The 14,431-nt window shown below is 33.0% G+C and overlaps 1 protein-coding gene across 11 annotated transcripts in view; it reads right to left on the bottom strand.

Annotated features, from left to right (window-relative positions):
- DMD (dystrophin) overlaps positions 1-14,431 on the bottom strand; it is a 1,181,986-nt gene that overhangs the window by 597,106 nt on the left and 570,449 nt on the right. For all 11 annotated transcript variants that reach the window (XM_069032076.1, XM_069032238.1, XM_069031841.1 and 8 more), the window contains 4 exons: positions 13,369-13,491; positions 11,749-11,886; positions 9,697-9,849; positions 8,596-8,778 (listed from right to left, as the gene is read on the bottom strand). In XM_069032076.1, coding sequence (XP_068888177.1) covers positions 8,596-8,778; positions 9,697-9,849; positions 11,749-11,886; positions 13,369-13,491 — 597 coding nt within the window. The remainder of the gene's footprint in view (positions 1-8,595; positions 8,779-9,696; positions 9,850-11,748; positions 11,887-13,368; positions 13,492-14,431) is intronic.

Raw genomic sequence — 14,431 nt, 5'->3', positions numbered from 1 at the left:
AACTTCATTGAAATGCAAAAGTTTTCTCCATAAGAAAATGTCTCTTTCCCATATGTATAGGCTTAAATTACGGGATATCTCCCAATACCTCAGATAGTTCTGCTACACTGTGATGAGTGCATTATTTTCTTGTTTACATGCAGCAGGGGCAGGGGAAGAGGAGAAGAAAGATACAGACAAAAGCTATAGCAATTAATTTAAGACTTTAAACCCAGAGTATTCACAGTTGTAATCCTGGTTTCTTCTTTTTTTTAATGTATAGTTTAAAAACTATGACAAAGCATTTTGGTACTTTGTGTTCCTCACCTCCTCATGCCTTTGGAGCCCTCCAAGATGTCAAATACACTTGGTCAAGTAGCAAAATCAACACCTTTGGCAACCCCTTTCTCATTGCTGAACAATACTTTTATTTTATTCTGTCTTAGATAATTGCTTCTAGATGGGGACTCTCCTCAAACTGAGGTACATCTACACATTGAACCTAAAAGCAGCTTATTCGAAAACTTACCCAGCTCTCCTTACTAAACACCTGCTAACATGCTCAGAATTAAGGGATTAAGATGATTCAGAAATTCCAGCAGTCCTACTGTTAACTTTTAACCTGATAACTTCCACTGGTATCTACTTTCTAAGCAAAGAGAAAAAGAAATTAATTTCAACTATAATGAGGGGCAGAAGACTCTCATACAATTCAGTATATGGGATATAAGCAATTTTTTCAGAAAAGAAAAGAAAAAAAAATAGACTAATGTTTATCTTATACCACATCTGCAATATTGCCATGTCCTGAAGAAAAACAAAATAGGGCAGCATTACAGCATTATTGGTTAATTGGAACTACTGGGGTACAGAAAATGTCTCTTGTTTTAAATAAATTATGCATATATCTTAATTACTTCCAGTAATGATGGCATATCTCAAACCTAATAATTGCAGTAGAGCAAAACTGACAAGGAAATCTGTATGTCTGTCAGGTAACTTTAAACAGATATTTGTAACATTATAAAAGGAATTGTTAAATCCATTAAAGGGTCTATCTCATAAGTATCTACCAAACACTGCTCAGACCATGCACAGTCAGTAGGATTTTGGGGGGAGATAGTTTCAGTGAGCCAAGAGAGATAGCCATTATCAGTATTAAGAACCATGAATACAAAAATACTTACATTACATTTTGGAATGAGAAAAATCAGAACACTGCAAAATCTACATCCTAGATTGGTTTTCAGCAAGTATTTTAAAATGGTGTTTAGAATTTTACAAGAGTTTAACTGGAAAATACTTTTGTAATTGATTTATATGTGTTACCTTCCAGTGGACAAAACATACTTGGAAGTTTTTATATGCTAACTATAGAATACATAAATCCAGAGGAGTTAGACATTTCTTGCATTGATCTTGTAATTTTTCACACCTAAAAAACACACAGACATTATACATGTCATACTTCAGTAAATATGTACTTGACACTTCAGAAAATTAAACTCTTGTACTCAGTCCTACTCTCCTGTAGCTATAATGTCCGGTTGTGGCAGGCTCATTGATTTTGTTAAACCAGTATCATGCACTCAAATTCAGCCACACAGCAGGAAGTACCCAAAAGAACAGAAGGATTTTCAAATTTTTTTCCTCAAAACAGAATTTCAAAATCATGTTTCTTGGACAACAATAAGCTATAGAGGTGAAACAGTGACAATAGTGGCAGAACTAGTATGACACAATTTTCTGGAAGTCAGACTACTTAAAAACAGATTTTGGTCAATGCCAACTTATTTAATGGCTGATTTATTAAGACTACAGAAGTGCCACAATCTTAGATAGCATTTATGCTGCCTAAGGGCATGAAGCTTTAGGGCTGGCTTGAGTATGTATATGTAACTACTGAGTGATCACCAAGAACCAATTACTTTAGATAAAGCTCAGAAATGCTGGAATACACACTATTGATACCTGAATTGACAAAACCGTTTTGAAACTAACTGCTGATTTATGATGCTAACTTTCCAGATACTTATGCCAGCTGCATCTGTTAGATAATGTTGACATAATTTAGAAAATAAACTAAAAATAGCGTTAAGAACCACATTCACAATGAATGCAAACAGCTTCAAAGAGCAAAGTGCTAAACCTTAAACTCTTACACCTTCCAGAAATGTTAAAAAGTTACCTAACGATTTTCCATCTTTAATCTACATTTATAGAGATAAGCCCATACATCATAGCAATAGGTTTTGTCACTTAGGCCGATTTTGTTACTTCAAGACATAGATTTGCTTTTTAAATGATGTGAACAGAATTGCTGTCCATCCAGCAGTTTTGAAAGCTAATTAAATATGCTCAAATAGATAATTCAGCACTCACACTGTACATCTTCAAATTTGCCTCCTTCTCTACCTTTATGTGTATACTCAGATGCATCCACAAAAACAAGCAAATAAACAAAAAAACAAACCAAGACCTCTCAAATCATGAGTGATGTTGACATTCTGAATTGTAGACAAGAGACGAATATCATAGCCTCTTCAAAAGATACTGTTATTAAGGGGCAGATCACTCTGCAAAAGGTCTTTTCCCTTATTATTTAATGCAATAATATTGCCAAGAAATTTCTGACACCAAAATCCCCACCATGTAATTTATTACGCTAATAAATCATAATATGCTACAGCAGAGAAAATAAGATGGTAATTAGATGCCCTGTTTTCCAAATAACTGGGTAATGATAAAGAAGAAAATATTATAATAGTTTAATGCTCAGTTTAGTCTGAAAGCAGAGACCACTGGGTGCTATGTTGGACATGGTTTTTTAACCATAGGCTGGAGGTCTTGTTTCCATCTCAACCATACTGAGATGATAGTGAGAAAAGCCTGTGGCATGGCTAAGACCACGTTTGTATAACTACATAATTTAAAGATAAATTTCTAACTGCTTTACTCCATGTTGCAACTAGAGTTTTTTGCTCCTATGTGATGAGGTAAAGATAGTGAGCTTCACTTTTAAAGTTCAAATTGCAATTTATATCACTTCACTAAAGTTTATAACAGACAATGAAAAATGGCAGAGAAAAAAAATTTCTGTAAAGTTCTGTCACTCACAATATGGGACTGTTTAACTTAATTCTATTAAATTACAATAGCTTTGCAGTGATGAGAGTGCATACTGTACAGAATTAACAAGGAAATATGAAGGAAGACAAATATGATTTAGAAAAAGTCAAAATAGGACAGTAAACTGGTCCACTTATATAAAAAAGGCATGGATTGTCTTCTCTTAAAGTACAACACTTTAGACGGAGAAGGTAAAGTGCATTTTAAAATGCATCTATAAAATTAGCCCTTCTTGAGCTATATCAAAGACAATATCAATCTTCAGTGGATATTGTCCCATCTTTCCCATAACCTTATCTTAAATCAGACAAAAAATTAAAGGATTTTAAATACACTTAAACTATTTGGAATACAATTTCTAATAGGAATTCAGGTTGATGGATGCTGAAAAATAGGTGTAAACCTATTTATGATTCTCTTCCCAGAGCTCCTCATTCATCCTCACGCTTTTTGCAGACCATAGTCAAAAAAGCCCAGTCTTTAGCTATGTTGTGCAAACCTATTCGTTTAAAAAGGTGCCACTGCCAATGTCAGAAATGCTAAATGGTGTCACAGTATCACCTCTGTCCTGTTCTTAAGAGACCCAGAGTGCACAGGTGAATTGGATACTAATCCATCACTGTACAGTTCTTTTTGTCTAGTAGGTATTTTCCTGGTTTGTTTTTCTAATGTCTTTTCTCTTTTTTATCTCTTTCTCTCTCCACTCATTCTTGAAATAATGAATTAGTTTGCCCCTTCTTCTTGGCAACCATAACTTGTTTATTTAACCCAAGAAACATTTAAGCAAGGATAAGAGAAGAAAACCACTTAATTCCAGCACCAGTGTTTGTGAAAACAGTCCAAAACAACAACTGAAAACAATGGTAGCACATTACCATTGAAGTGTCCATATTATTTTGATGCAGACAGATCATCAGGACATCAAGTCCTGTGTTTATCTAATGGTGACATATTTATTTAAATTAATGTTTGATTTATATTTTAGAAAATATCTCTCTCTATATAAACATTTTAATGGTAAAAAAAAAAAGTTTAAATTTTATTAAACTTACTAAATAGAGCTCCACAGGGAAATACTAACTGAAAATTGCAAGATGCTCTTAAAAGTCTGAAACTTAACAAACTCCTGAATTTCACATGTAAATTTGATCAGTCCTTAACCTGGGTCCAGAAGTTGATCACATACTCTCTCACCTGAAGTGATTATCCAGTTAGGAGACAGGCATATTGAATTTCTGAATGCTTTACAGGATCTTAAAGAGAATAATGTCTTTTATTTGGAAAAATGATGTAAGTAATAAGGGTGCTGGTATTTTATCCATGTTGCAGGTAACTATCGAACTTCTCAGTCTAAACCACTTACCTGATAAAAATAAATACAAGTTTTGTATAACTATATTCCTTATTCATTCTTGATCAAAACATAGTCTAACTGGTATGAAAACGACAGTTTTGTATGGTCAAAATCCAGGCCCAAATATTTCAGTAGTAAAATGATCATAAATTTCAATAGAATGCTTGTGTGTGTCACCAATAAAATTATTGAAATGACTTTGGTAAGCCTATTTTTTTTTGCTTGTTTATACAATAAGAGACACATAATTTTGACAGATTGCAAGAAGTTCTCTTGTCCAAACAATACTCTGTCCTACTATTTCCAGCATGCATAGCTCACCCAAGAGAGGAAAGCTGAAAGACCACCATGTATAACAGCAGAAAGAATGTTGAGTATCTTGATAAAATATGGTAATAGGGCATATATGAAAAAAGAATTTACAGTGTAGGCTCCGCAGCTGTGTTCATCTAGAAAATGTTTTCTAATGATAAAGGCCTTCAGCATTCTACACCCAGAGTAATTTCAGTCAGCTCAGGAAAATCTAACCTGAGTCACGACACAAACATGCTCATAGACTGTTGAAATGAAAACACTGGGGAAAAAATCTAGAAAACAGACATTAGGATAATTCAATTAAATTTAATCAACATATCAACAACCGATATAGATCCTGACTTGAATTAACTGATCCAAATCTAGCTTTTTCTCTGCAACAGAAAACTGTTTTCAACACCCAGTAATAGTGGTTAAACAGTTGCAGAAAACAGTGTAACTGAAGATTTAGGTTTAGTCTGTAGCAGAGGGAATTGACAACTTTTCTCAAAAAATGCTGTGTGATGGCCAAGGCTTAATGATATCAGATTCTGCACAGGCACTTTAGAAATAATTGTCCCTTAAGCTCTCTAATGTTATTTTTTACTGATTTTTTTTTTTAATACATGCAATTTTAACATTCAAAAATTGCATACTGTTTTAGGATTAAACTGAAAAAAGCTTTTTTTTTTGAAGAGTATCTTAAACTGTCATGGATTTCAGTGGGATTTAGTGTTCAATTGTAATTTTAAAAAGTTATAGTAAAATATTCCACTCTTTTTAGTAAGTTATTCAGATTTCACTACTGGTGACTACCACCTGATTTTCTGCCCACTGTTTATTTTGCCACATATGAATAAAAACATTGTGTGAGAGAAGAAACTTGCAAGATAAGAACTCCAAAATTTTTTTTCCACTCAATGTAATTTTAGGTTGTGTGCAGTTGCATTTATGTATTTGTGTACTATGTTTAATCTGTGAATGCCATAAACCCACCTTTTTCCCTATAGAATGTCACACGTTACTCAGTGACAATTTTCACACAGAGAACCACTATACCAAACTGATTAATGTCTCAAAAATGCCATTAAACAGAACATGCATGTTTGAGGTGGGATATCACACACTATTCCTGAAAGTGGTGACAGGAAATCCCTTTTCCTAAATATACACCAATATATATTTGTCAGTTAGTTGTTGGATATTTAATGCTATGTATTTGTGGGACAACGAGGATTTTGCAATGATCTACCATTCTAGAGAGCACAAATCCTTCTAAGGTCATGGTTCCTATATCCTTCTGACAGATCTTCCCAATGCTGGGGAAAAGTAAAATCCAGGGGAGCATGATAATTCTAATTTCACACTTTGGTATCAAAAATATATTAGCTCCAACAAAGGTAAGAAATGCAAATCTGTCATTAAGCAAGATAATTAAAGGTTTTCTTCAGTGCAGTCTTGCTATATTTATTCAGTGAAGCATAATGAATTGCAAGATACACAGTAAAACCAAACCCTCACTGATTTATAATAACAACTTTCAGTTGTTAAATAACTCTTATTGAATACATCATAAATTATAAATAAAAAATGCAGCAGTTTTCTATTTCTTTTGCTTTAAAGAAAAAATCAATTTTGTATTTTCATTGTATGGCTTTATTCAGTTGTTTGTTAACATAGAAAATCTCTGTGTAAGTTATTTTTGATGGTATATGCATGTGTTCAAGTGAATAGTTTGAATTTTCATTTTTCTTTTGCATTTTAAGGTCTTGCACAAACAATTAATGAATCCTCACAACATCCCTGTGAGGTAGGTACTTAAGCTGTTGAAGAAAAAAACCCTAAAGAAATTCACTGTTTCACTAATTCAGCAAAGTCAAAACAGTAACAATAACAAGGCCGTTGCACTTCTCACTTTGATTTGGGTCGTGAAAATATATTGCCTCTCCCAAGTCTCAGTAGCTTCTGTACAAATTATAAAATATTTCATATGAATATCACCTTAGCAATTGTCAACAGAGCAAGATTTTTTCATGAGAAATGAGAAGGATACAGTAATTGTCCTGTGCACATGTAAATTTCATTGGATAACCTTATTCCCTAGATAAATACTAAGTAGTAGCCTTCTTGCATGAAATACTTGAAAATATTAAAAATTTAACGTTTCACGGTTATAAATATAGTATATAATTATATGTTTTAAGAATAAAAACATATGTGATGGTTACATGAATTTTAAAAGTTGGTGAGTGCATTCATCTGAGCAATTCAAAAACATGCTGGTGCATCTACCTTATATATTTGAAAGAAAAATATGCTAAAATAAAGTTTATTGATCTGCTAGTAAAATTTTATAATAGATATATTCATCCCCTGCCATGGTAGGTGGTGGGTGACATAAAAAGCACATTGACAGCAGAATGTTTTTATATAAATTGCATGCACAATCTGATTTCTTACTTGATTATCAAAGGAACAAATATATTCATTAAAAAAAAGCCAACTCATTTACAAGACAAAGTGAATCTCGCTCTAGCTCCATGTCAATATAAACAATTTACGACTGATTACATCCATCAAGTTTAATATAAACCGTAGTAATCTGAATAGTGTAATCAGATGGAACAAGATTTAATAACATACAAACCAAAGTTAATGTTTCTCTGATTGCTTCCATTAACTGCATAACTATCCAAAGTATTAGTTTTACATATACATTATGTAACTTAATATTAGAAAAGTTAAAAATACACAATATGGTACATTATATAGAGCACTATATTTATCAAAAGTTTATACATATTGCTGATTTTTTGGAACTTTTTTCCTTTTTTAAAACATAGTTTAGCATAATCAATTAAAAATAACACTTCACATATTTAAATTTTTGTTATCCTATCAGTATGTTCCCTCTGCAATCTAGGTGCATTTAAAAATAAATAAATAAAATTACATTTTGATGAAACACCATTTTACTACTAGCACCTTAAGATTACAGAAAAAAAAGCAACAACTTCCATGAAAGCAAATTTTATCTTTTTTCATATAAAATCAAAAGCCCAGAAGACAATGAGCAAAGTAGTAGGAATGGCAAGAAAAAACTGTCATGTAATTGCAAAACCTCTGGTAAACTTCCAAATGGGTAACACTCAATACATATTTTGTTCATCAATCTGGAATAGTGACAGTTTATTTCCCTTTTATTTTCCCAATTATTGCAGCATGTATAAACCATACCAATAATCATATTTTATATACAACTAAACAACTCAAAACCAGAAGACATGAAGATGGTACGTAAAATTATGTTTTCATCCTGTCAAATTTAAAGTTACATTTTCTTACAAAAACTTCTTTGAGAATTCAAGAATTTGAAGAGGACACATATATATAGCGTCATAAGAACTTTTTGAATCACTTCCTAAAGTGAGTATAACATGTTATGGACAAATAAAAAAACCAATTAAAATTGGCATGGGATGGGTAGTTTGGAAAAGACAACTTTTGTGTTTCACATGTTCAGTGAACAAAATAGATGCATGGCAAACTAATGTTTCCAAACCGATAAATGTTATGGAAAAATAATGAGGCAACAGAAAAAAACACAAATTTTTCATTGCTGAGTTTTTTGTAATTGACTGATTTAACTTAAGGGCAGTTTTAAGACCAAAGCAGATCACTATATTATTAGAGTATATAAAGCTTCCCCCAGTTGCAGACAATAGGGCTTTTCTTATTAATATCTGAAGAGTTGACACTGACCCTGATGCTCTCATTGTTAGTAGGATGCTGTTAGTAGTAGCAGTTGCAAACATATGGGTTTGCCAGTAACAACTCACAATTTGTGCATAGTTGAGTCTTCGAAACTGAGCAAATTTGCTCTCAAAATCTTGCCAGCGCTTGCTGAGCTGTATCAGGGTTGGCTCCACTGCTTTTGCAGCCCCATCCTTAGACAGGCGTTCAGCCTGCCTGTGCACCGCATTCAGATCTTCCTTCTTCTTCTCCAATTCTCCACCAATCTCCTAGTGAGCAAAACCAATACAGGGCCCAGGACAGTTAGCTAACTAGATCAATCAACTTAAAATTAGCAAAATACTTCTTTCAGAAAATCCATTTCCATTTTATTGTCACAAGTAAAATTTACAGCTACTTAATATCTTATTTTACATTAAAACAAAACAAAAATAACTGAAACTGAAGAACCTTCTTGGAGATGGGCTGTAGAGATCCTAAGAGCTACTACACTCTGAAACTGTTAGCAAAGGCCAACAGTTTCCATGTTCAGGTTCTTGCTAGTACACTGTGATGGGCAATTGGAGAAATTGTTTTCTCAATAAGGGTCAGCATATTCAGGACAAAGAGTGTTTGAACAGCTTACAAATATACTATTAGACTCTTTAATGTATTAGTTAACTCCTATTTTACTCTGTGGGAAACTCAACAGAGAATGAAGCAAAGACGATGTAAAATAAACCAGGAAAACCTTTGACAGTATGTAAATAAATCTATAGAGTTTGACAGTGACATATGAGTATGTTCTGATGAAAATGAATGTGCTAACATGAGATAGAGGTCATCCATATATCGGTAAGTCATTTGTTCATCTGGAACAAAGATACATAAAATCAATTACAATTTTTACTAGAAAACATTTGATGCTTCTTAATACATTGCACTTTCTGTATTACTGACATAACATCGTATTTAGTGTGTTTCAGAATATTTATGTAGCATTCAGTATAAGAAACAAATACAAAATATAGTACAACAAAGAAATGTCAGCTTGAACACAGATAATTAAGGTTTGTTTTACTATAAATATAAAAAAAAGAACAGAACTTATAATTTTCTGTAAGATAGGATTGTTGCATTTGCTGTCTGTTGAATTAATAAACTATCACTCAAAAAGATCTACCATTGCCAACCCAAAACAACATTACCTTTAGCTTCTGCTCATCTTTGTGGTCTGGCAGACTGGCTAACTTTTTCTCAATGTCATCCAGCCATGTCATTAGGTCATCAGCCTGCCTCTTGTACTGATACCATTGATGAGAAATCTCTAAAGCCTTTTTTCTTCTTTGAGCTCTCAAGTCCTGTTCACAGTGCAGACATTATTAGAATATGAATTAAAGGCTTATAAAATATGAACTGGCATGTGTGCACACTGAAGGGAAAATAAGTGTACAAGGCTGCTAATTTTTTAACTAAACGTTGATATTTATAGCAAGTATATGAGTAATTGAACATATTTACATCAGTTTAACATATTTTTTTTGTTTGTTTTAAAGGAGGTTACCTATTTCAGTGTTGTTCACATGTTGAATAAACCACTGAGACAGTCACCAATATTCAGAGAAGTTAAGGCTCTTACATAAACGTCAATATTTTATATACAACACTTCTGCTCAGAATACTTACTGGACAGATGGAAACACAGCCCACTTAGTATCTAGCCAAAAGGGGGGCTTCTGTATTTTGCGGAATCCTGTGAATTTCTAGCCTGCATGAAAACTCTGTAGCTATTCAGATGAAAATCACTGCAATGCAGAAATATTTGCAAAGACAGGTCTCCTTTTTCTAAATTAAATACCACGTACATAACAAATGTCTTGTGTTTATAACTGCTTTATAAAGTATTAAAAGTTCTCTTTAGCAGGAAGGTATACAGTGTCTGGTTTTTTCCCTTATAAATGCTATTAAATATACATCTGCTTAACTTCAGTCATGCAGAATTCAGAAAATATTTTAATTACTATAATTTCTTATTATGAAGTAAATTTAAAAATTACTGGTACATGTTATATAAAAATACTCAGATTAATTTGCCTCAACCATTCTTGATATTTTTTTTCCACCAGGGTGAATGCCTTAACTGAGTTACCCAAAGGAAAATCCATCACTATGCCATAAAAAACAGCCAGAGACGATCTGGTCAATAGCATAGTGCAACAAATACTGTTCTTGTTTCTCCAGCATAAAAATTAAGAATTGCTTCCATTTTGCTTGGAGCAGTCAAAGACACACCTAATAGATTTCAAGCTTCTTTTAAATGTGGACAAAACAATATATATTTTAGCTATCCTTCTCCTGAATTCACACAGATCTGCAAAATTGTAAGAATTAGAATGAAATTCACAGGAAAGGAAAGAGGATGCATATAAGTAAGTAATAATAAAATGTAAATGTGCCATGTTCCCCAAACCAAAGAAAACTTACTCAAAATTATCGAAAGAAAGCAAAATTCTGCCTGCTGACCAGATAAAAAATCTTCTATTGAAGTCAGAGCCTATAGCTCCAGGTAGGTTACCAACGTGAACTCTCCAGCTGTAAGATTCTATCTTTCATCACTTTTATTTGCCATAGAAAGATGACACTTCCAATTATATCTATTAGTTGGTCCAAACAGTTTGCACCATGTGTGTTTCTAGGAAGAATATCATACAGCTTTACCTCCCGGATTCTGGCAACTCAGAATTTTCACATCCAGTTTTGGGTTTCAGCCTCTCAGCTGCTATGTCTGTCAGTACTAGCACCTACCCTACTCTAGAGAGTTTGGAGCCAGTCCTCTAACCAAAAAATGTAGCATGCAAGTATTTTACTGAAGGAGAAACCAACTTATTCATGGCCAGAAAGGTGTTATTCAGCTGAGAACCTAAGTCTGTGGGGACTGATTCCAACTAAGGTCTTGACTGCTGTTGCAGAAATATAAAACACACATAATACGTGAAAAAAGGAATTATCGAAGAAATCAGTATTGTGCAGCTGGCAATCACACAGTTGTAATGCTGAGGATGAGACAGTACTTCTCAAACTGGAGATTGTAAAATGCCTTTTGAAAGGCAGCAAGAGAACTGTATAAGAAAATATGTCTATAGCCAAATAGTTTTAAATCACTCATCTCTAAACAGTAATGACGACTAATTTAACAAAACACCCTGAAATGAAGAAAAAAATGTTTTAATAGCATGTGCTTATAACTGTAGCTCCTATACCTTGAGAGCATTATGTTTAGTCCTCAATAGCTGTTGTTTTTTCTTTATTTCCTCACGTTTTTTCTCATCTGTGACTCCCTTTTGCAGCCTCTCGCCCCTTTGCAGCAATTCTTTCACTGTGCTCTCATCCTCTTCACTCTGAGTTGAAAAAATAACCGATATAATGTGCATTTTAATCTAATTATTACTTAAGTACTAGTAGATACGACTATGCTAAAGTAATCACGTAACAGCTACTTGCAGTTCTATACTGAGGATTGAGTAACTTTTACTTGCTTTCTACAATATATGTAGAGGGATAAAAGTAAGACAGCATCTGCAAATATATAGATGTTTGATATTAGATCTTATGTGGCATCCAATATAAAAGCATTAAAAAATTAGACGTAAAAATTTTAAATATATTTTACTTTCAAACAAAAAGAATAGATATATGTAAAATATTCTAAATCACTGTCAGTAGAGATTGAAATTGCTAGTATGCTGGCAGACCACACAATTACTGACCATTCTGTGTATCATCACATTGCAAACCAGCTATCTGACAGGGAAAATGATATCACTAAGTATTTTTTATGTAGAAGCCTTCTACAAATCCATCAATCTTTGAAGCTGAATCTATGTCACAGCTTCTGGGAGTATCTTGAACCACGCTAAGCATTTGATGTAAAGAAAGGGAACAAAATACACTCAAGTAGTGGAAGCTGCCCCATCAAACTTGATTCACTTAGAATTTACCACTGCAGCACACACAGCCTTAAATTTTATTTTTCCTGCATAAAAGAAAAAAAGCCCTGTAATGATCCTTCCAGCAGTGATATGAAACAGACACCTTTGAAGAATTCCTTAAAAGTAAAATAACATTTAGTCTTTATATCAGTTGTTAACAAATATATATTTGATCTTGCTGAGGATTCAAGAAGCGAGGGTTCTAAAGACAAATCTTCCTTATTGTCCAGCCAAGAAATATCATCCCTCTGAAAATCACTCTGGAGAAAACATACCACAATTTCAGTAGTAGCAAAGCACTACAGTATTTTACTCTTCTTTTTCCTCCCCCCCCATCCCCCGTCCCCCCTACCTAATATGAATAAAGGGTTTTACTACTTGCAACAATAAAACCTAAGTAATAAAGCTTACCACAGCCACAAAACCTATTTACATTAAATGCTATAAGCAGATTGGTTAAGAATAAATTGGCAAGTGGCATTTCCTTTCATGAGCATTTATTTTTTCTTAATGTTTTCTTTCACTATATTGCCTACTTAGATACATCATTCTGACTTTTCCTGGTCTTCATACTACTACAGAGATTTTAATATTCATTCCATATTCTTTAATACTGCTGGTACTAGTATAGAACCCATGGATAACATTCCTGGTCTGCTTAGTGTTTTCCTAAGGGACAAGAAATCCTTTTCTGACAAACTAAAAATTAAGTTAGCGCAAAAAAATGTACTTAATGATAATACGGACTTTTGATTTTATAATATATTAACATAGCAAAATTTTGCCCAAGTTATATCTAAAGATCCTGACACAAACATGGGTTTTGATTTTCACTCAGGTTTTTTCATCTCCCTGCTTATTTTGCTCAGACTTCCATTTCAACCAAATTACCATATCTTTACTGAAGTCCTCCTCTTTCAGATTCACTCCCTGCTGAATTTCAACCTCCAGTGGTTCAAGCATTTTTTGTATATCGAAGTCAAATTGCTCCAGTTCCTTCAAAGGAATGAAGGGCTGAAATGGGAGAAATACAAAGATTATTTATTTAAAGGACACATTTAATAATTTTATTAGAAACAGAAATGAAAAGAGATATCAGTGCTACCCCCTACTGCTAAAACAATGGTAGACTTTCCAAAACATTGAAAAATATCTACACCATACTCAAAATACCCAAAGATACAAACACAGGTAAGAATTTATGTAGAATTTCCATGTAAGTAAACAAAAGGGTTATACGGTGAGTGAAAATTAAAAAGGAAAATTTATGTATATACAGCATATGGTCACATTTGTGTGCAAGAACAAGTCCAAATAAATAGTAAAATATTTTTCTAAAAAAATAGATGTTTACACTATTGGTTAAGTCTAGTCTTTCAGAAATTGTTCATCCAGCAACAAGCATTCCATTCAGATGAAAAAAAACCCCTACGATTAATAATTAAGAAATTTTTAAGGTTAATCTTGTTCAGTTTTGAAATCATTTCTCTCCCACAAAGAATAGCAGAAGTGTCAGGTGAATTATACAAAACAAAGGACAGAAAATCTTTGTGTAAGATATTCCCCTAATAGTATTTTGTGACACACTGGAAGAAAAATCAACAAAACTTCAGCTTTTGTTTCAAAAAGCCTCAACAAAAATTCAGGACCAAAAAAATGTCAACCAAAATAAAATAGGCTCAATTCTTCCAAACTAAAGCACGGTATAATTATTGTGCTTTAGTTTAGTACAGTTCTGAACTCTCCTACAAGTGCTACTTATTAACAACAATGCACTGCTGATCTGAAACAAGTGCCTGTGAACAGTTTTATGTACAATATATGATGTATTTATTAAGTGCATTGCAAATGGTCAACAGAAAATTTTTCTTCTTTCAAAGCTCTAAATGCAAGAAGAAGAAAGAAAATCTGATTCTTGCATAAAATTTAGATTTAGAGGTAATTAATGTTTTTG

The sequence above is a fragment of the Aphelocoma coerulescens genome, chromosome 1 (genome assembly GCF_041296385.1).
Source record: "Aphelocoma coerulescens isolate FSJ_1873_10779 chromosome 1, UR_Acoe_1.0, whole genome shotgun sequence".
Taxonomy (NCBI): domain Eukaryota; kingdom Metazoa; phylum Chordata; class Aves; order Passeriformes; family Corvidae; genus Aphelocoma; species Aphelocoma coerulescens.
Note: the sequence above shows the minus strand (reverse complement) of the source record. Positions and strands in the feature narration are given on the sequence as shown.